General features: G+C 38.3%; 2 protein-coding genes across 4 annotated transcripts in view; one reads left to right on the top strand and one right to left on the bottom strand.

Moving 5' to 3' along the window:
- Positions 1-23483, top strand: part of LOC133611214 (uncharacterized) — a 261184-nt gene that overhangs the window by 19278 nt on the left and 218423 nt on the right. The window lies entirely within an intron of this gene.
- LOC133611929 (uncharacterized) lies at positions 1398-19720 on the bottom strand. Its single transcript, XM_072913733.1, has 3 exons — positions 19687-19720; positions 6654-6782; positions 1398-2811 (listed from the first exon to the last, which is right to left on the bottom strand). The coding sequence occupies exons 1-3, from the start codon at positions 19718-19720 to the stop codon at positions 1682-1684; spliced, it is 1293 nt and encodes a 430-aa protein (XP_072769834.1). The 3' UTR covers positions 1398-1681.

The following is a 23483-nucleotide window of genomic DNA, read 5'->3' as shown; positions in this document are numbered from 1 at the left end:
CACTGTGAGTCATATCTAAAAACACTGTATTAGTCAGTCATTACAAACCATTTGATTTGTTTTATAAGCAGAAACTAAAAGGAACAAAGTTTTGTATTTCATATCATAGGGTAGGCTAGCTGGATCTCAACTGGGTCCAGACACGGGTTTTAAAGGGGAACATTATCACCAGACCTATGTAAGCGTCAATATATACCTTGATGTAGCAAAAAAAATACCATATATTTTTTTAAACGATTTCCGAACTCTAAATGGGTGAATTTTGGCGAATTAAACGCCTTTCTATTATTCGCCCTCGGAGCGATGACGTCACAACGTGACGTCACATCGGGAAGCAATCCGCCATTTTCTCAAACACCGAGTCAAATCAGCTCTGTTATTTTCCGTTTTTTCGACTGTTTTCCGTACCTTGGAGACATCATGCCTCGTCGGTGTGTTGTCGGAGGGTGTAACAACACGAACAGGGACGGATTCAAGTTGCACCAGTGGCCCAAAGATGCCAAAGTGGCAAGAAATTGGACGTTTGTTCCGCACACTTTACCGACGAAAGCTATGCTACGACAGAGATGGCAAGAATGTGTGGATATCCTGCGACACTCAAAGCAGATGCATTTCCAACGATAAAGTCAAAGTAATCTTCCGCCAGACCCCCATTGAATCTGCCGGAGTGTGTGAGCAATTCAGGGACAAAGGACCTCGGTAGCACGGTAAGCAATGGCGGCAGTTTGTTCCCGCAGACAAGCGAGCTAAACCCCCTGGATGTCTTGGCTCACACCGTCCCTTATGCCACCGAAGATGATCAAGAGAAGAATATCGACCCTAGCTTCCCTGGCCTGCTGACATGAGGGTATGTCTACAGAATATATTAATTGATGAAAATTGGGCTGTCTGCACTCTCAAAGTGCATGTTGTTGCCAAATGTATTTCATATGCTGTAAACCTAGTTCATAGTTGTTAGTTTCTTTTAATGCCAAACAAACACATACCAATCGTTGGTTAGAAGGCGATCGCCGAATTCGTCCTCGCTTTCTCCCGTGTCGCTGGCTGTCATGTCGTTTTCGTCGGTTTCGCTTGCATACGGTTCAAACCGGTATGGCTCAATAGCTTCAGTTTCTTCTTCAATTTCCTTTTCGCTACCTGCCTCCACACTACAACCATCCGTTTCAATACATTCGTAATCTGTTGAATCGCTTAAGCCGCTGAAATCCGAGTCTGAATCCGAGCTAATGTCGCTATAGCTTGCTGTTTGTTTGTTTTGGCATCACTATGTGACGTCACAGGAAAATGGACGGGTGTATATAACGATGGTTAAAATCAGGCACTTTGAAGCTTTTTTTAGGGATATTGCGTGATGGGTAAAATTTTGAAAAAAACTTTGAAAAATAAAATAAGCCACTGGGAACTGATTTTTAATGGTTTTAACCATTCTGAAATTGTGATAATGTTCCCCTTTAAAGAAGCCCTGCAGTAGAACATTGGTGACTCTGCAGGAATCCGTTCAAAGAGGACTTCCAAAAAAAAGGAACGTTTTTTTTCCCCTGTGTGTTCTCATGTGCCGAGTCAAATCTGAGTTTTTAAACAAAGTCCTTTGGACAAAATTAACAACTATAGAGCTTTTCACCTGTGTGTGTGTTCTCCTTTTCACTTTTATTAGAGAATCTATTACGGCAGAACTGAACAACTAAAAGGTTTTCCCTCCTGTGTGTGTTCTCATAAGGTGTATTTGCATATTACTTTTGCTAGAGAATGTATTACTACAAACTGAACAGCTGAAATGTTTTTCTCCTGTGTGTGTTCTCATGTGTCGAGTCAAATTTGAGTTTTTAACAAAGTCCTTTGAGCAAACGGAACAACTATAAAGGTTTTCCCCGGAGTGTTTTTTCATGTGTATTTTCACATTACTTTTCTTCGTGAATCTTTTAAGACAAACTGAACAACTAAAAGGTTTTTCTCCTCTGTGCGTTCGCATATGTATTTGCATTTTGCTTTTGTTAGAATATCTTTTGCCACAAACTATACAATTAAAAGGTTTTTCTCCCGTGTGTGTTCTAATCATGTGTATTTGCATATTACTGTTGTTAGAGAATCTTTTACAACAAACTGAACAACTAAACGTTCTTTCTCCTATGTGTGTTCTAATGTGTTTTTGCATATTACTTTTGTCATAGAATCGTTTACCGCAAACTGAACAACTAAAAGGTTTTTCTCCTGTGTGCATTCTCATGTGTGTTTGCATGTTATCTTTTTTAGCAAATCTCTTACCACAAACTGAACAACTGAAAGGTTTTTCTCCTGTGTGCGTTCTCATGTGTTGAGTCAAATTCGAACTTTTAAAGAAGCCTTTTGCACAAACTGAACAACCAAAATGTTTTTGTCTTGAGTGTGTCCTCGTGTGTGATTCTATATTTACATTAGCATCTGCCGTTGCGTCGTCACTATCTGACAGTGGAGCTGAGAGGATGTCCGCTTGTGATCCTCCACAGTGGTCTCCATCAGCTTCTGTTATGTGTTTGGGTGAGCCGATGCTTGGAAATTCCACGGCTCTGATCTCTTCGCTTGGACTGTGACGAAGCTGTGAGGACTCAGGTGGTTTCTCTTCATGGTCTTCAGCCTTCACAGAGACAACAGTCAATGGAAACTTGGTAAGATCAGCTACCTCAAGCCCTAGAGGACACTCTCCCTCCTGTGTGGTCCAGAGTTCCTCCTCTTCCTCTTTAATGTGAGAGGGCTGTGGATCATCCGGTTTCAATGTGGAGCTCCCCTCCAGCAACTGAGGGGGACGTTCTGCTTGACGATAAAGCAGCTGGACATCTGCAGGAGAAATAAGAATGATTTCTAATGTATACTCCTGTGACTATCACAGCATTGTCATTTCAGACCGTGCACATACGTGATTACACTTGAAATGTTGAACTTTCACAATCCCACTGCTAATAAACCATGAAGATTCAATTCAAATGTCTCCTTTGTGGACACGATCAACAATAGAATTATATTTGGAAATAAAGGACACACCAGATGTTGGGTTAGGACATTAAAGCTTCTTTTTTAGCAAATCTCTTACCACAAACTGAACAACTGAAAGGTTTTTCTCCTGTGTGCGTTCTCATGTGTTGAGTCAAATTCGAACTTTTAAAGAAGCCTTTTGCACAAACTGAACAACCAAAATGTTTTTGTCTTGAGTGTGTCCTCGTGTGTGATTCTATTCTTAAGAGGACCTATCATTTCATATTTTGTAGGGTTGCATGTGACGTCACATTCGTAGGTCAAGCACATGGAGGTCAAAGAGTATTCCGAGCAAGAAGTCAATTGAAAGCAGAGTGAAAATGTTGCATACATGCACTGTTTTCACCTCTGGAAAAATGTCCAATTGAGATTTTGGTCAAAGTTATTTTAGACTTCATCATAAAGAGTGAAAAGTTGCTGTTGTGTTAGAACTGTCACTCTTGTCGAGTGGAGATCATTTTGTCAATTGTTTTTTTTTTTTTACATTAAATGATGCTGGTAATTTCATTGAATATCAATATGTGACCAAAATGGTTAATGAGTTCTAAGACATTGAATTTTTATCAACTAAATTTAAAAACATTGTATCCTAACAATGTCATTTTTAAACACGCATTTTGCTCACAAATGTGTATTCAATGAATTTGTCAGCATAATTTGATGTAAAAAAATGAGTTCACAAAATTCGAAAGGCAAAAAATTCAGTTACATAAATTCTGAGTAAAAAAAACAAACACTTTGGTAATAAAATAAACTGTTTTTGATTTTTTAACTCATTTATTATATATATTTTTTATTATGTTAACTTATTCTTCCTATACCTTAAATTGCGGCATATAATCTGCTACTTTTTAGTACAATTTGAACCCTTCGGTTTATGTAAAAAATTAGTTCACAAAATTTAAAAGGCAAAAAATTAAGTTACATAAATTCTGAGTAAAAAAAACAAACACTTTGGTAATAAAATAAACTGTTTATGATTTTTTAACTCATTTATTATATATATTTTTTATTATATTAACTTATTCTTCATATACCGTAAATTGCGGCATATAATCTGCTACTTTTTCGTACACTTTGAACTAGAGATGTCCGATAATGGCTTTTTTACCGATATCCGATATTCCGATATTGTCCAACTCTTAATTACCGATTCCAATATCAACCGATACCGATATATACAGTCGTGGAATTAACACATTATTATGCCTAATTTTGTTGTGATGCCCCGCTGGATGCATTAAACAATGTTCCGTTGTGTCTAGGGATGTCCCGATCCAGGTTTTTCCACTTCCGATCCGATACCGATATTGTTTTTGCACTTCCGATCTGATACCGATACTGACCGATACTGGCCTATCCGAGCATGTATTAAAGTTTAAAGTTATTTAGCTGTCAGAATCATGTTGAAAAGGGTTTTAGTACTCTTGATAACAACTAGCCAGCTGAATTAGGGGAGTTTGAATAATACACAATGGTTGGTAACAAGAAACTGACCTGTTTATTCAAGGATAAACACAAAATAGACAAAATTATACATGACAAACAGAAATGGCATCATTGAACTAGGGCTGGGCGATATGGCCTTTTTTAATATTGCGATATTTTAAGGCCATATTGCGATACACAATATATATCTCCATATTTTGCCTTAGCCTTGAATGAACACTTGATGCATATAATCACAGCAGTATGATGATTCTATGTGTCTACATTAAAACATTCTTCTTCATACTGCATTAATATATGCTACTTTTAAACTTTCATGCAGAGAAGGAAATCACAACTAAAAAAATCAAAAATTTTTATCATACGGTGTTGATCTGGAAATGTTTGCCTCGGCATTTTGATGGTGTGTGCGTGTGGCACCGAATGGAGATAAGCGTTTCGGCAGACGTTACAATATTTGAACAATTATGACGAAAACTGTTTTCTCTGTCGTGTCCGTGTGTCGAAAATTGTTATGCGCTTATTTTTTTATTTGATTTTGTGCGTGGCATAGATTTGCCGTGCGCAATTGCACAGGCGCGCACCTTAGCGGCTGCGCTAGCATCACAGCTAACGTTAGCCATGCTGCTACCTCTCTGCTCGGGGAGAACGTATACGTATGTGACGTATGACGTGACGGTATGTGACGTGTGTAAGAAGGTGCGCTCGCTGTCTGTGAGAGGGAGACACAGGAAAGAGTGAGAAGAGCCTGTCGTGTAATGCCAGCAGCTAAAAGCAACTGCGTGAGAATCCACAGACCTGGGGATGTGTTGAAGGTGTGCTGGAAAATGCGGAACGGAAATTAGGGAGCAGCAGAAAAGTGGAATGTATTATTTAAATCGGTGCGTTGGAAAACACGGACCGGAGTTTTTTTAAAAACTGGATCTGGATCGGCATTTTCCCATGCCTTGCCGATACGCATTTTTTTGGCAAATATCGGCGGCCGATCCGATCCAAATATCGGATCGGGACATCCCTAGTTGTGTCCTTGGGCAAGACACTTCACCCTTGCTCCTGATGGCTGCTGGTTAGCGCCTTGCATGGCAGCTCCCGCCATCAGTGTGTGAATGTGTGTGTGAATGGGTGAATGTGGAAATACTGTCAAAGTTCTTTGAGTACCTTGAAGGTAGAAAAGCGCTATACAAGTATAACTCATTTATCATTTATCATTTATAACAAGGTTTTCCAAAATAAATCAACTCAAGTTATGGAAAAAAATGCCAACATGGCACTGCCATATTTATTATTGAAGTCACAAAGTGCATTATTTTTTTTAACATGCCTCAAAACAGCAGCTTGGAATTTGGGACATGCTCTCCCTGAGAGAGCATGAGGAGGTTGAGGTGTGGGGGGGGGGGAGAGTTAGTGCTAGAAGGGGTTCTGGGTATTTGTTCTGTTGTGTTTATGTTGTGTTACGGTGCAGATGTTCTCCCGAAATGTGTTTGTCATTCTTGTTTGGTGTGGGTTCACAGTGTGGCGCATATTTGTAACAGTGTTAAGGTTGTTTATACGGCCACCCTCAGTGTGACCTGTGACCAAGTATGCTTTGCATTCACTTGTGTGTGTGAAAAGCCGTAGATATTATGTGACTGGGCCGGCACGCAAAGGCAGTGCTTTTAAGGTTTATTGGCGCTCTGTACTTCTCCCTACGTCCGTGTACACAGCGCCGTTTTAAAAAGTCATAAATTTTACTTTTTGAAACAGATACCGATAATTTCGAAACCGATACCGATAATTTCCAATATTACATTTTAAAGCATTTATCGGCCGATAATATCGGTCGGCAGTCCGATATTATCGGACATCCCTAGTTACAACCCAGCAATTAATTTCAATTAATTCATGATAGCCCTTAGAGATGTAGCATCTCATTTTCAAGGGGGTCCTCCTAATTACATTGTCGATGATTAATAAAGCATTTTTTGGGGGGAAATGGCTGCGTTAAAAAGTAAGTATGTCTCCACCACGTGAGAGAATGTTGGACCCTTGATGAAAATCTGTTACAAACTTTACATTAGATACTATATAAATGTTCAGCTTACTTGGACTGTGATGAAGCTGTGAGGACTCAGGTGGTTTCTCTTCATGGTCTTCGGTCTTCACAGAGACAACAGTCAGTGGAAACTTGGTGAGATCAGCCTCCTCCTGCCCGAGAAGACTCTCTTCCTCCTGAGTGATCCATAGTTCCTCTTCTTCCTCTTTAATGCGGGGGGACTGCGGCTCCTCCTGCTTCAAAATGGAGCTCCCCCCCTTCCTTTCTTCTCGACGTCCAATCAGCTGCTGGACTTCTGCAGGACACAAATAAAACAAAGACGATTTTAACTCTGACATGTCAAATATTATATAGTACATACCAGAGGTGTGGACTCGAGTCACATGACTTGGACTCGAGTCAGACTCGAGTCATGAATTTGATGACTTTAGACTCGACTTGACAAAATGTGAAGAGACTTGCAACTCGACTTAGACTTTAACATCAATGACTTGTGACTTCACTTGGACTTGAGCCTTTTGAATTGACATGACTTGACATAACTTGCCACTTTCCCCAAAATCCAAAGCTTAAAAAGTTATTTGGGAGCGCTCCGTATTTTTCATTTTCTTTGTCTGTCTATCAGCGTGTTATTCCTGTCAGCTGGTGTGCTGTCAGTACAACAGCCAATCAAATTAGATATACGTTGTTTTCATCACACAGCATTCATCCAATCAAATTGCAGGACAACCAATGAACTAGAGTTGTCCAACAACGTGCCAGTGATAAACAATTATGTTAAAGTTGGTTTCGTTCGGGTATAAAAACTACGACTTGGTCAACAAAAAACGAATTGCGGTATGCAAATCACGCAGTTCGAATATTACAGACGGAGACGCAACAACTTCCAACTTCGTTCGACATTTGAAGTTGCACAAAGAAGGGTACGTTCTGAATGTAAGATAACGTTTATTGGCTAAGTAACGTGACTTTTATTTGCTGTGTAGTTAAATCAGTGAGGCTGCAAACTCACTGCTAACGTTATAACCATAGACATCTTATAAGTAGACGCAGCATGGAGCGCTACTGCCTACTGGCGCAGACGAGGCGCGTGGCCGCCATCTTGGAGTGGTGATCCGCTCCACTCAGTGCAATTCATTTGGCAGGAGCAATGAACTGTCAGCGCATTTAATTCATTTTACCTCACTGAATACCACTGATTTTCACCCCGTTTTTTGTCATACGTGTAGCCATGATAACAGACACATGTTTTGGCGTGTTTTATTATTCATAGTTTGCTTAACAGTAATATAATATTCTTATACACTATAAATGACCAGACGTCCGAGATCAAAACTGGGAATATAATCCCAGAGAAGGGGGAAAAAAACGGTAATCTATTTTTAAATTGAAGAAACAATATGATTAGGTTATATATACATATGTGTGTATCCTACATAAACAATGTATGAATACATTAGATATCTATATATCTTAGGGACCTATAGACTGTATCTCTGTTGCTTCAGCAGCAGAGAGTTTATTCTGTCTTGACACTTTGTATTGATATTTTCTATTACATTCTTCCCTTAAATGATAATGTTTGCAGTGATTGTTTTATATGTATTATTTTATGTAAGTCGCTTTGGATAAAAGCGTCTGCCAAATACTTAAACATATATAAACACCTGAAAGTCTTCATATCAGCTAAAACCATCAATCTGTTTCACTGGATTCAGAATAAAACCAAATTCTGTTCAACCCAACAATGTTAGTATTTGAATATTGTTACTTGAAGACTGATTCCTGGTTACAATTATACTGTTAAGAAAGTATTGTCTTATACTTTGCCTAAAATGAGAATGCATCATAATCAGTGGCGGCTGGTGAATTTTGTTTTAGGTGGGGCTGAAAGTTTGTAAACCAAACCCCTGTAGGGGCGTCATCCTCCCCCAGAAGATTTATTTGTGATTTTCACATACAAATATTGAAGATCTTTGATCCTTCTCAACTCTGTGGTAATATTATTTTCATAAAATACAACCAATAGTACGTTAATGTTAAATCTCACTTGTGAAAAGTAATCCCCCGATTCCTATTTTCAACAGTCCGCTCATTTGAGCAGGAAAACGTTGAACACCACCATCTTTGTTTTCTACCTGTCAACTGTCAGTTTCGGCTGCTCGCCGGCTCCTCATCAGCACTTCAAGATGGCGGCCAAATTGCTCACGTCACAGCAACCAATGCTGCGTCTACTTATAAGACGTCTGTGGTTATAACGTCATTGCAAACACGGCAATCTGTTGCGTCCACTGCAGTTTGCTACCTTATTCATACTTTTTGTCAAGTGATTTTTTTTTAAGCAGGGTTTCATGAGGTACCTATACATAACGTTACGTTAGTCAATGTATCACACACAGTAACATTACGTTAGTCAATGTATCACACACAGTAACATTACGTTAGTCAATGTATCACACACAGTAACATTACGTTAGTCAATGTATCACACACAGTAACATTACGTTAGTCAATGTATCACACACAGTAACATTACGTTAGTCAATGTATCACACACAGTAACATTACGTTAGTCAATGTATCACACACAGTAACATTACGTTAGTCAATGTATCACACACAGTAACATTACGTTAGTCAATGTATCACACACAGTAACATTACGTTAGTCAATGTATCACACACAGTAACATTACGTTAGTCAATGTATCACACACAGTAACATTACGTTAGTCAATGTATCACACACAGTAACGTTACGTTAGTCAATGTATCACACACAGTAACATTACGTTAGTCAATGTATCACACACAGTAACATTACGTTAGTCAATGTATCACACACAGTAACATTACGTTAGTCAATGTATCACACACAGTAACATTACGTTAGTCAATGTATCACACACAGTAACATTACGTTAGTCAATGTATCACACACAGTAACATTACGTTAGTCAATGTATCACACACAGTAACATTACGTTAGTCAATGTATCACACACAGTAACATTACGTTAGTCAATGTATCACACACAGTAACATTACGTTAGTCAATGTATCACACACAGTAACATTACGTTAGTCAATGTATCACACACAGTAACATTACGTTAGTCAATGTATCACACACAGTAACATTACGTTAGTCAATGTATCACACACAGTAACATTACGTTAGTCAATGTATCACACACAGTAACATTACGTTAGTCAATGTATCACACACAGTAACATTACGTTAGTCAATGTATCACACACAGTAACGTAACGTTAGACGGCAGTCAGCAGCACCGCGTATTTTAGCCACCTACAAAAAGACAAACATAGTCAAATAAAGGTCAGTTAAAATGTATACTATATTAAGAATATGTGTACATATTGCATAGGGTCCTGACATCTAAAAAGTACAACTCTGTTCATTGTTATGTTCATATATTTGTTATGTTTTTCATGTGTACGCACACATAAACACACATACAGTATGAGATGAGATCAATGAGATAAGGTAAGAACAGGATAGAAACTGCTGTGGAACTAGTTACAATGCAATATGCCATGGAAATACAATGTTAACACTTTTGTGCAAATAAGTACAGTTGCACTTGTTTTTTTTTCAAATGTGTTTATTCTGTAAAGGAATGAGTTACATGTTTAAAATGACTGGTTAATAGTGCTATTTTGAAGTGCAATGTCAGCACTATCTTTTTCCCTGCAATTTCAAATGCACTTAATAAATAAATACAGCGTTTTAAAAGCATACACAATCTGTGTAAATATATTAGTCTGTGGTTAAATGACTTGAAAGGACTCGAAACTCAAAATGCAGGACTTGGGACTTGACTTGAGACTTTCCAGTCTTGACTTTGGACTTGACTCGGACTTGACCTGTCTTGACTCGGGACTTGACTCGAGACTTGAGGGTAAAGACTTGAGACTTACTTGTGACTTGCAAAGCAATGACTTGGTCCCACCTCTGGTACATACAATATAAATATTCTACAAGTGGACCATGTGATGGTGAAATGTATAACTTATTAGTGATTCCCAGAGCCCAAAAAAAGTCTGCGGGCTATAGAGCGTTTTCTATTGGGGCTCCAGTACTATGGAATGCCCTCCCGGTAACAGTTAGAGATGCTACCTCAGTAGAAGCATTTAAGTCCCATCTTAAAACTCATTTGCATACTCTAGCCTTTAAATAGACCCCCCTTTTAGACCAGTTGATCTGCAGTTTCTTTTCCTTTCACCTCTGCTCCTTATGGAGGGGGAGACACAGAGGTCCGGTGGCCATGGATGAAGTGCTGGCTGTCCAGAGTCTGGACCCGGGGTGGACTGCTCACCTGTGCATCGGTTGGGAACATCCCGTCTCCGCTCGGGATGGTTTCCTGCTGGCCCCACTATGGACTGGACTCTTACTATTATGTTAGATCCACTATGGACTGGACTCTTACTATTATGTTAGATCCACTATGGACTGGACTCTTACTATTATGTTAGATCCACTATGGACTGGACTCTTACTATTATGTTAGATCCACTATGGACTGGACTCTTACTATTATGTTGGATCCACTATGGACTGGACTCTCACTATTATGTTAGATCCACTATGGACTGGACTCTCACTATTATGTTAGATCCACTATGGACTGGACTTTCACAATATTATGTTAGATCCACTATGGACTGGACTCTCACTATTATGTTAGATCCACTATGGACTGGACTTTCACACTATTATGTTAGATCCACTATGGACTGGACTCTTACTATTATGTTAGATCCACTATGGACTGGACTCTCACTATTATGTTAGATCCACTATGGACTGGACTCTTACTATTATGTTAGATCCACTATGGACTGGACTCTTACTATTATGTTAGATCCACTATGGACTGGACTCTTACTATTATGTTGGATCCACTATGGACTGGACTCTCACTATTATGTTTGATCCACTATGGACTGGACTCTCACTATTATGTTAGATCCACTATGGACTGGACTTTCACAATATTATGTTAGATCCACTATGGACTGGACTCTCACTATTATGTTGGATCCACTATGAACTGGACTCCCACAATATTATGTCAGACCCACTCGACGTCCATTGCATTCGGTCTACCCTAGAGAGGGGGGGGGGGGGGGGGGGGGGGTACCCACATATGCGGTCCTCTCCAAGGTTTCTCATAGTCATTCACATCGACATCCCACTGGGGTGAGTTTTCCTTGCCCTTATGTGGGCTCTGTACCGAGGATGTCGTTGTGGCTTGTGCAGCCCTTTGAGACACTTGTGATTTAGGGCTATATAAATAAACATTGATTGATTGATTGATTGATAACTTATGTGATCTTGTAAGCTAAATTATTTAAAAAAAATGTTTGTATGCTTTGATTCTTGTATTTCGCAAATTTTTTTAACGGGCGATTAACACGAACACTTTCTTTTTGACACCTGGGCCATGCCTTAGCAGGGGGAACTTGGCTGCGGTTCACTTGCTACTGATGAGCCAGAAGCAATCCAAAATGGACAAAAGTCTACCTCAAGCTGTTTGTTTACATGCTTGTTTTTATTCTCTTTGCTATTTGGGCTTATTGGACCCTAATTAGAATAAAAACGAATAATCATCTTTTGATATGATGTACTTAGTCCATAAGTACACAAATGTGTACTTCATGCTTAGTGACATGCTAATTCTTATTTTTACACTTTTTTTTCCAAATTCCATTGTATGTTATACACTTCTGACACCATTAGATGGCAGTATAAGTGTCCACATAAGCGGCCATAAGACCCCAATTCAGCAGTGTACACAATTTTGGAAATAAGAGGTAAAAATGTGTTGTCAACGCTTGTGGTCACTAAGCCTTTAGAGGTTTTTAAGTAATATCAGGTTCAAAAAGGAAGTCTCTCTCTCTCTCTCTCTCTCTCTCTCTCTCTCTCAACCGCTGTTTGTAGATTAATGTCACATGGATGATGTCGTTACAACAACACAAGCAGACAAAATGTTTGGATATTTCTTGTTAGGTTTAGCTTTGTAGTTTAGTCGCCGTTTCAAGTGGCCATCTTGGACGGCGTTTGAGTGTGTCGTGGATAAATGAGCGCTACTGGACTCATTATTTTCTCTTCTCACAGTAATAACATTTACTTACTTTTATGTCAATTTCCTTGATATTATTTTGAGTTTATCAGCAGATTCCAGTGGTGTAACGGTACACAAAAAGTTCGGTTCAGTACGTACCTCGGTTTAGAGGTCACGGTTCGGTTAGTTTTCGGTACAGTAAGAAAACAACAAAATATACATTTTTGGGTTATTTATTTACCAAATTTGCAAAATCTTCTACCAAAAATATTTTTCTTAGTGGAATATTTGATGTGAAGTAATCGGAACCTTGGATAGGTCAATAATTCATAATAACATTGATTTTGATTCAATATTATGTTTTGAGCAATGACAGTTTGAAAGAAAAAAAAAACAGCTTTGTTTTATTAGTCAACATTGCAACTTTTTCTAAATTACATTTAACCTATAAGCTTTTTTATTTCACTTTTGTTTATTTTAATAGTATTTTTAGAATGTGCCGTGGGCCTTTGAAACATTAGCTGTGGGCCGCAAATGGCCTCCGGGGCACACTTTTGACACCCCTGCTATAGATAATAAAAAATTAAATGTGATAAATCTATGGATAAAAAGCAGAGCCTGGCGACGCATGCGCGTTTATCATAACTCTCTCTCTCTCTCTGTCTCTGCCCCTCCCTCACCAATGCTGCTGCGCGCACAATTTGTTTTGTTTTTAACCCCTTCTTAAAGGGGAACATTATCAACAGACCTATGTAAGCGTCAATATATACCTTGATGTTGCAGAAAAAAGACCATATATTTTTTTAACCGATTTCCGAACTCTAAATGGGTGAATTTTGGCGAATTAAACGCCTTTCTAATATTCGCTCTCGGAGCGATGACGTCACAACGTGGCGTCACACCGGGAAGCAATCCGCCATTTTCTCAAACACCGAGTCAAATCAGCTCTGTTATTGTCCGTTTTTTCGACTGTTTTCGTACCTTGGAGACATCATGCCTCGTCGGTGTGTTGTCGGAGGGTGTAACAACACGAACAGGGACGGATTCAAGTTGCACCAGTGGCCCAAAGATGCGAAAGTGGCAAGAAATTGGACGTTTGTTCCGCACACTTTACCGACGAAAGCTATGCTACGACAGAGATGGCAAGAATGTGTGGATATCCTGCGACACTCAAAGCAGATGCATTTCCAACGATAAAGTCAAAGAAATCTGCCGCCAGACCCCCATTGAATCTGCCGGAGTGTGTGAGCAATTCAGGGACAAAAGCCCTTGCTAGCACGGCAAGCAATGGCGGCAGTTTGTTCCCGCAGACGAGCGAGCTAAACCCCCTATCGATCCTAGCTTCCCTGGCCTGCTGACATCAACTCCAAAACTGGACGGATCAGCTTTCAGGAAAAGAGCGCGGATGAGGGTATGTCTACAGAATATATTAATTGATGAAAATTGGGCTGTCTGCACTCTCAAAGTGCATGTTGTTGCCAAATTTTTTCATATGCTGTAAACCTAGTTCATAGTTGTTAGTTTCCTTTAATGCCAAACAAACACATACCAATCGTTGGTTAGAAGGCGATCGCCAAATTCGTCCTCGCTTTCTCCCGTGTCGCTGGCTGTCGTGTCGTTTTCGCTTGCATACGGTTCAAACCGATATGGCTCAATAACTTCAGTTTCTTCTTCAATTTCGTTTTCGCTACCTGCCTCCACACTACAACCATCCGTTTCAATACATGCGTAATCTGTTGAATCGCTTAAGCCGCTGAAATCCGAGTCTGAATCCGAGCTAATGTCGCTATAGCTTGCTGTTCTTTCCGCCATGTTTGTTTGTGTTGGCATCACTATGTGACGTCACAGGAAAATGGACGGGTGTTTATAACGATGGTTAAAATCAGGCACTTTGAAGCTTTTTTTAGGGATATTGCGTGATGGGTAAAATTTTGAAAAAAACTTCGAAAAATATAATAAGCCACTGGGAACTGATTTTTAATGGTTTTAACAATTCTGAAATTGTGATAATGTTCCCCTTTAACCCTGAACGTACATTGAAAATACACGCAACCCTAACTCAAAATGCCGGACATTTGAGGCGTTTAAGAAACTCCGCACTGACAGCTCCGCAAAAGAGGACATGTCTGGTGAAAAGAGGACGTATGGTCAGTCTATCGTAGCCCGTTAGCTGCCAGCATGCCGTGTGTTGTGCCTCGGTGTGCATTGTTTACACAACGTGCGTTACGCTACTTAATACGTCCGTGTGGAAACTCGTTTGGTACACCTCCGAACCGAACCGGAACCCCCGTACCGAAATGGTTCAATACAAATACACGTACCGTTACACCCCTAACCATACTTGCCAAACTTGAGACCTCCGATTTCGGGAGGTGGGGGAGGGGGGTGGGCGTGGTTGGGGTGGGACGGGGGCATGGTTGGGGCGTGGCTAAAAGGGGAGGAGTATATTTACAGCTAGAATTCACCAAGTCAAGTATTTCATAGATTATAGATATATATATATAAGAAATACTTGTCGTTCAGTGAATTCTAGCTATATATCTATACATATATATATATTTGTATATATATATGTATTTTATATATATATATATATATATATATATATATATATATATATATATATATATATATATATATATAAATACTTGAATTTCAGTGTTCATTTATTTACACATATACACACACATAACACTCATCTACTCATTGTTGAGTTAAGGGTTAAATTGTCCATCCTTGTTCTATTCTCTGTCACTATTTTTTGAACCATGCTGAACACCCTCTCTGATGATGCATTGCTGTATGGCACGCACAAAAGTGCTTTCAACAAATGCACTAGATGGCAGTATTGTCCTGTTTAAGAGTGTCACAACATTGCTGTTTACGGCAGACGAACTGCTTTACGGTATACAAAAACGTGACTGCTGTTGTTGTGTGTTGTTGCCGCGCTGGGAGGACGTTAATGAAACTGCCTAACAATAAACCCACATAAGAAACCAAGAACTCGCCCTCCATCATTCTACAGTTATAACGTTATTGGGCAGGTATGCTGTTTATGTTGTGGGTTAACGGACTCAGTTCCTCATGGACCTGCGTCCGCCTGAATTTCGGGAGATTTTCGGGAGAAAATTTATCCCGGAAGGTTTTCGGGAGAGGCGCTGAATTTCGGGAGTCTCTCGGAAAATCCGGGAGGGTTGGCAAGTATGCCCCTAACAGATTCCGTTTCATTGGCCAATTATGTGACTCTTTCCGCAGTTACATGAACCGGGAAATCATATGCATGACTTTTTCTATTGATTTTAGTCATTATTGATTAGCAACCATGATGAGATCCCAAAGTTCTGGCAAACTTATTTTTCACTCATTCGCTCGTCGGTTTCATTGTCACAAGCTCCGGAATATGTCGCCATTTAATCGGTTTTTTTCTCCCGATTATTATATTTTCATAATTGTGAGAAGCCATAAACGAAATCAACATTAAAATTTGATTAATTGTCCAGCCCTATCGGAGGGTGTGTTCCAACTATCGTGGGATCGCACTCCCCAGCCTTCCAGGTAAGGTCTATTCAGGTGTACCTGGAGAGGAAGCTATGCCGGATAGTGGAACCTCGGGTTCAGGAGGAACAGTGTGGTTTTTGTCCTGTGGAACTGTGAACCAGCTCTATACTCTCGGCAGGGTCCTTGAGGGTGTATGGGAGTTATCCCAACCAGTCTACATGTGTTTTGTGGACTTAGAGAAGGCATTCGACCGTGTCCCCCGGGAAGTCCTGTGGGGATTGCTCAGAGAGTATGAGGTATGGGACTGTCTGATTGTGGCAGTCCGCTCCCTGTACGATCAGTGTCAGAGCTTGGTCCGTGGTAACCCAAAAAACATCCCTCCCCCATTTAATTCACACAAAAGGGGTTGTTTCTTTCTGTTATTAATATTCTGGTTCCTACAATATAGAACAATACAGTCTGCAAGGGATACAGTCCGTGAAGCACACATGATTGTGTGTGCTGCTGGTCCACGAATAGTACTAACCTTTAACAGTTAATTTTACTCATTTTTATGTGTGGTTTTTGGGAGGGTTTTTTTCATAAAGAAATACAATCATGTGTGCTTATGGACTGTATCCCTGCAGACTGTATTGATCTATATTGATATATAATGTATATATTGTGTTTTTATGTTGATTTAACAAATAATATATAAATATATATATATATATATATATATATATATATATATATATATATATTGCACAAGAAATAAAAATTAAAAAAATTTAAAAATATATACGGTATATATATTTTTTAATTATTATTTTTTTAATTTCTTGTGCAGCCCGGTACCAATGGGTCCGCGGCCCGGCGGTTGGGGACCACTGGTTTAAAGGGTTCTTAAAACCAGGTCCAGTCCAGATTATGTCCAGGTCAGGCTCAGCGACACACACCTTCATTTATGTATACTCAAAATTAGGGAACACAACAACAGATTGCATATAATCTATAAACAAAATTACATTTTCAAAATAAGCATTTGAGGACTTCCCATCTTTTTTTAAATGTTTTTTGGCATCATTATCGGTTTCAACCATATAACTTTGTAAAGTTAAACAATACTGAATAAATGTTTCAAAAGAAAGTAATACTAAGAGAACATTGTTACAAACTGAGATGAACATCAACCTCTCATAAATGTTTTTCAAACTCTAGCTTTCATGAACAATGTACAAACAAAGCAGTGCATCATCCTCACAAGACAATTCACCTTCCTTTAGACCAGGGGTGTCAAAGTCAAGGCCCGCGGGCCAGATCCGGCCCGCAAATTAATTATCTATGGCTCCCCGGGATGATATTTGATTAGTATTAGAACCGGCCCGCAGGCCACAGCCGCCTGCTGCTGTTTTGCACGCACCAATACTCCCATCAGTGTTGGCGCTAGGAATTTTCAAAATGGGGTCCCAGGGACCCCATCGTGTTATAAAAATGGGGTCCCACTGTACATTTTTGGGGTGCTACTTTTTTCAAAGCGTTTTGAAAACAAATGATAAATGTATGCATTATCCTGTTATATCTCACATTCTATATCGTGTTTTGGAAAAAAAGGTTGTCATAAACATGACTTCATTCATTAAACAAAAAATACTTGCAAATATTACTTTGTTTTTCTGCTGGGTTTTTTTTTGGGGGGGGGGGGGGGGGGGTATGTTTGGGATATAAACAAAAAATATTTTGACATTTAGGGCAGACAACAGATGTGTGAAGTATGTGAATATGATGTAGTGCAGGGGTGCTCATTACGTCGATCGCGAGCTACCGGTCAATCGTGGAGGGTGTGTTAGTCGATCACCAGCCAGGCATTAAAAAAATAGTCCTAAAATTAGCTATCATAAAGCTTCACTGTGACGTCACTTTCGTCACTTGATTGACATTCACGGCACCTGAGGGTCTTCTGAGATGACGCTGGCTGCTGCCGGCTCATTAAAATTACCGACAGGAAGGCGAGAAACACTTTATTTCAACAGACTCTGGCACCGTACCTGTCGTCAAAAGTCCAAAGACCGACTGCACAGTTGCACAATAAAAGTGCTGCTTCATCCTGCCTGCCTTACAAAATAAGAGTCTCAGAAAGCTGGCGTGCACAAGCTAGCAAGCTACGGAGTTTGCCGACAATGTATTTCTTGTAAAGTGTATACAAAGAAGTATGGAAGCTGGACAAATAAGATGCCAAAAACCAACCACTTTCATGTAGTATTGGACAGAAAGGGGGACTTTTTTTCTCCTCCATTCGAAAATGCGGACATTATCGGCACCACTGTCTGATTCCAATCAATGCAAGTCATCAGAATCAGGTAATACACCAACTTATATTATTGTCTTCATGAAAGAAAGGAATCTATATGTGTTAAACATGCTTGTATTATCTTTAAACACCTTTAACTTGTTAACAATATTAACTATATGCGTTAAACATGCTTGTATTATCTTTAAACACCTTTAACTTGTTAACAATATTAACTATATGTGTTAAACATGCTTGTATTATCTTTAACCACCTTTAAGTTGTTAACAATATTAACTATATATGTTAAACATGCTTGTATTATCTTTAAACACCTTTAACTTGTTAACAATATTAACTATATGTATTAAACATGTTTGTATTATCATTAAACACCTTTAACTTGTTAACAATATTAACTATATGTATTAAACATGCTTGTATTATCATTAAACACCTTTAACTTGTTAACAATATTAACTATATGTATTAAACATGCTTGTATTATCATTAAACACCTTTAACTTGTTAACAATATTAACTATATGTGTTAAACATGCTTGTATTATCTTTAAATACCTTTAATTTATTAACAATATTAACTATATGTGTTAAACATGCTTGTATTATCTTTAAACACCTTTAACTTGTTAACCTTGAAGGTAGAAAAGCGCTATACAAGTACAACCCATTTAACAATATTAACTATATGTGTTAAACATGCTTGTATTATCTTTAACCACCTTTAAGTTGTTAACAATATTAACTATATGTGTTAAACATGCTTGTATTATCTTTAAACACCTTTAACTTATTACCAATATTAACTATAAGTGTTAAACATGCTTGTATTATCTTTAAACACCTTTAACTTGTTAACAATATTAACTATATGTATTAAACATGTTTGTATTATCATTAAACACCTTTAACTTGTCAACAATATTAACTATATGTATTAAACATGCTTGTATTATCATTAAACACCTTTAATTTATTAACAATATTAACTATATGTGTTAAACATGCTTGTATTATCATTAAACACCTTTAACTTGTTAACAAAAACATATATTTCATAAATAAGTAAATATAAATTATATATATGAATGAGGTAGATCCCCACGACTTGATCAATTGAAAAGTAGCTCGCCTGCAGAAAAAGTGTGAGCTGATGCTGGATGTCAATTAAAAAAATAAAAATAAATAAATAAATAAATAAAATACATTTAAAAAAATTAAAATAAACAAAAAATACAAAAGAAAAAAAAGTTTTATGCATATGTAAATTTATTCAGTTATAAACATTCATTCACTTTCTTCTTCCCTTCATGGATCTATACCCGACCTGGGCGAATTAAGGCCCGGGGGCCACATGCGGCCCCTTAAGCTTTTCAATCCGGCCAGCCGGACATTCCCCAAAAATTATTTTAGATCTTTAAGATGGAAACTGTTGCTGCCATTATGATCTGCAGTGATGTTTTCACTGCAGATTTTTACAACAAAGTTGTAAAGCTTAGTGATGTATCAGATATATCAGATTGTAGGTGGGGGGGTTTTACCCTTCGCGTTCATATTTCTTTGTGTTTGTTACATTTTTGTTGAATTGTTTCGCTTGATTGTAAAATATGTGGATCGAGAGGGGTGTGACGTTGATATGTTGTCAATATTCAGTGTTTTATCGTTCATAGTTAATATTGTAAATCCCACATTCTTTATTTTCATGTACATTCTGATTGTCTCATTTAGTAAAAACAAATTTAAATTCCATTCCGTTTTTTAAGGCGGTCCGTCATAACGTTTTTAGCATTCAATCAGACATTATTGTGAGGTTTTGTTTTAGTGTTCCTAAAAATAGATATATTGGCCCCCAGGCAATATATCTATTACCGCTGCCGGTATTTTTTTCTATATTTTTATTGTAATATTTTCAGAATGTGTTTGCTCTATTTTTTTGGCTAAAGTAAGACAAAGAAAACAATCTGAAGTTGTCTTTATTTTTAAGTTTTAATGCCATGATTTTAATAGTCCGGCACGGATGTTCTTCCATGCGGCCCCAAAACGAAAATGAGTTTGACACCCCTGCTTTAGACAAACAATTAAAGAATAGCGTTAATAGTCAAATATAAAGTTAGTAAACATGTAAGAGTAAAAAGTAAACAAACCTGTTCTTTGTGACACAAGCTGATGTTCCTTGAAAACAGCGTCCAGTAGTTGATGTTGTCGCTCCTTCCCCTCTTTTGTTGGACAACGTTCCTCCTCGTACTCTGCAATCGTTCTTTCGCACATTTTCACACAATCACAACACTTTACACTCACATCTGATCTCTGCTTAGCGACGTGTTGATCACTTCTGCGTCACTTTGTTAGCAGCTAACAAGCTAAGCTAACTAGCAAGCTAAGCTAGCCTGAGAAGCTTTAAAGTTCACTGAGACGAGTCAGCTTTTTCCTGACACAAATAATAAATAAACTTGAGTTTTTCATACGACGGACGAATAGGTAAAAACGTAGAAATTGAGGATTTAACACACATTTAAATTATTTACGATTAGGTTGTGTCCGTGTGTGTCTCTTCCGTCCTCTTTTTCTTTTTCCGGTTTTACTGGCGGGTTGCAGTCATGGCTTCAAAGGTGAGTGCTGCCCCCTACTGGACTGTAGAATATAAGCAAGGGATATTTAAACAAATCTATACATGTTTCCCCCAATATTTCGGCTAGGGCAGGGGTCGGCAACCCAAAATGTTGAAAGAGCCACAGTGGACCAAAAAATAAATAAAATCTGTCTTGAGTCGCAAAAAATTAAAAGCCTTATATAAGTGTTATAATGAAGGCAACACATGACGTCCATCCTTCCATCTTCTTCCGCTTATCCGAGGTCGGGTCGCGGGGGCAGAAATGAATCAGTTTTGGATATTAATTGGTGTCTAATTGATTAGCTGCAGAAAGTAATCGGGGAGTAGTAAGAAAAAGTACAGTAGGCAGTCAACATAACATGTTATTATGTACCGACAGGACGTGGGCGCGGTTAAGGGGGGAGGAGTATATTTAAAGCTAGAATTAACTGTAATTCAAGTATTTCTTATATATATATATATATATATATCATACTTGCCAACCTTGAGACCTCCGATTTCGGGAGGTGGGGGTGGGGGTGGGGGGCGTGGTCGGGGGTGGGGCGGGGGTCGTGGTTGGGGGGTGGTTAAGATATATGTATATATAAGAAATACTTGACTTTCAGTGAATTCTAGCTATATATATATATATATATATATATATATATATATATATATATATATATATATATATATATATATATATATATATATATATATAAATAAAATAAATACTTGAATTTCAGTGTTCACTTATTTACACATTTACACACACATAACACTCATCTACTCATTGTTGAGTTAAGGGTTGAATTGTCCATCCTAGTTCTATTCTCTGTCACTATTTCAGAACACACACATTATACAAATATACATTATAAAATCAATAAGAAAACGGGAGCTCTAAATTGGGAGTCTGAATTAGGATCAGAAGTTCCTATATAAACATTGCGCACTCACGTCGCCTTTTTGTATTGATTACTGCAGCTGTGCACTGGATTCATCCACAAATACAAACTACAACTCACAAACACTTTAGAGTTAGGCTCCACCATCAGAATGTGTACTTAAACTTATAAAGATCACATGGATATTATTCAGTGAGTTGATTCACCAAAACTAACCTGTTATACAGGAGGAAAAAGCACACAGGACGTTTCAATTGTTCACAGACTGGTCGCTTTCATCAGAATGACAAGACACTTCCGGTCTGCAGGTGATAGCATTCAATTGGGAAGAAACGCCCTACTGCCCCCTACTGACCAATGTGAATACTGATAAATGTGCAATGACAGCTCCAAAAACGAATTCAAACCACAAAATAAAATACATAAATCAACACAAAAATGTGACACATTATGGGTGGGTCACATATGCATGTACAGTAGATGGCAGTATTGTCCTGTTTAAAAGTGTCACAACATTGCTGTTTACGGCAGACGAACTGCTTTACGGGGGACGAAAACTTGACTGCTGTTGTTGTGTGTTGTTACCGCGCTGGGAGGACGTTAATGAAACTGCCTAACAATAAACACACATAAGAAACCAAGAACTCGCCCTCGACCATAGCTGTTTATATGGTGGGAAAGCGGACGTGAGAACAGGCTGTCAACACGTCACTCAGGTCCGCATGGAGCTGGAGGGGGCGTGGCCTCCAGCTCCGCCTGAATTTCGGGAGATTTTCGGGAGAAAATTTGTCCCGGGAGGTTTTCGGGAGAGGTGATGAATTTCGGGAGTCTCCCGGAAAATCCGGGAGGGTTGGCAAGTATGATATATATACTTGACTTTCAGTGAATTCTAGCTACCGTATTTTTCGGAGTATAAGTCGCACCGGCCGAAAATGCATAATAAAGAAGGGAAAAAAACACATATAAGTCGCACTGGAGTATAAGTCGCATTTTTTGGGGAAATTTATTTGATAAAAGCCAACACCAAGAATAGACATTTGAAAGGCAATTTAAAATAAATAAAGAATAGTGAACAACAGGCTGAATAAGTGTACGTTATATGAGGCATAAATAACCAACTGGGAACGTGCCTGGTATGTTAACGTAGCATATTATGGTAAGAGTCATTCAAATAACTATAACATATAGAACATGCTATACGATAACCAAACAATCTGTCACTCCTAATCGCTAAATCCCGTAAAATCTTATACGTCTAGTCTCTTACGTGAATGAGCTAAATAATATTATTTGATATTTTACGGTAATGTGTTAATAATCTAACACATAAGTGGCGCCTGAGTATAAGTCGCACCCCCCGGAAAACTGTAAAAAAAAACTGTGACTTATAGTCCGAAAAATACGGTATATATATATATATATATATATATATGTATATATATATATATGTGTATATTTTATTATATGTATATATATATATATATATATATATATATATATATATATATATATATATACATACATACATATAAATAAAATAAATACTTGAATTTCAGTGTTCATTTATTTACACATATACACACATAACACTCCTCTCTACTCATTGTTGTATTTGAAAGTG

This window comes from Nerophis lumbriciformis, linkage group LG08 (genome assembly GCF_033978685.3).
Source record: "Nerophis lumbriciformis linkage group LG08, RoL_Nlum_v2.1, whole genome shotgun sequence".
NCBI lineage: Eukaryota > Metazoa > Chordata > Actinopteri > Syngnathiformes > Syngnathidae > Nerophis > Nerophis lumbriciformis.
The sequence above is the reverse complement of the archived record's forward strand: the minus strand, read 5'-3'. Positions and strand labels throughout refer to the sequence as shown.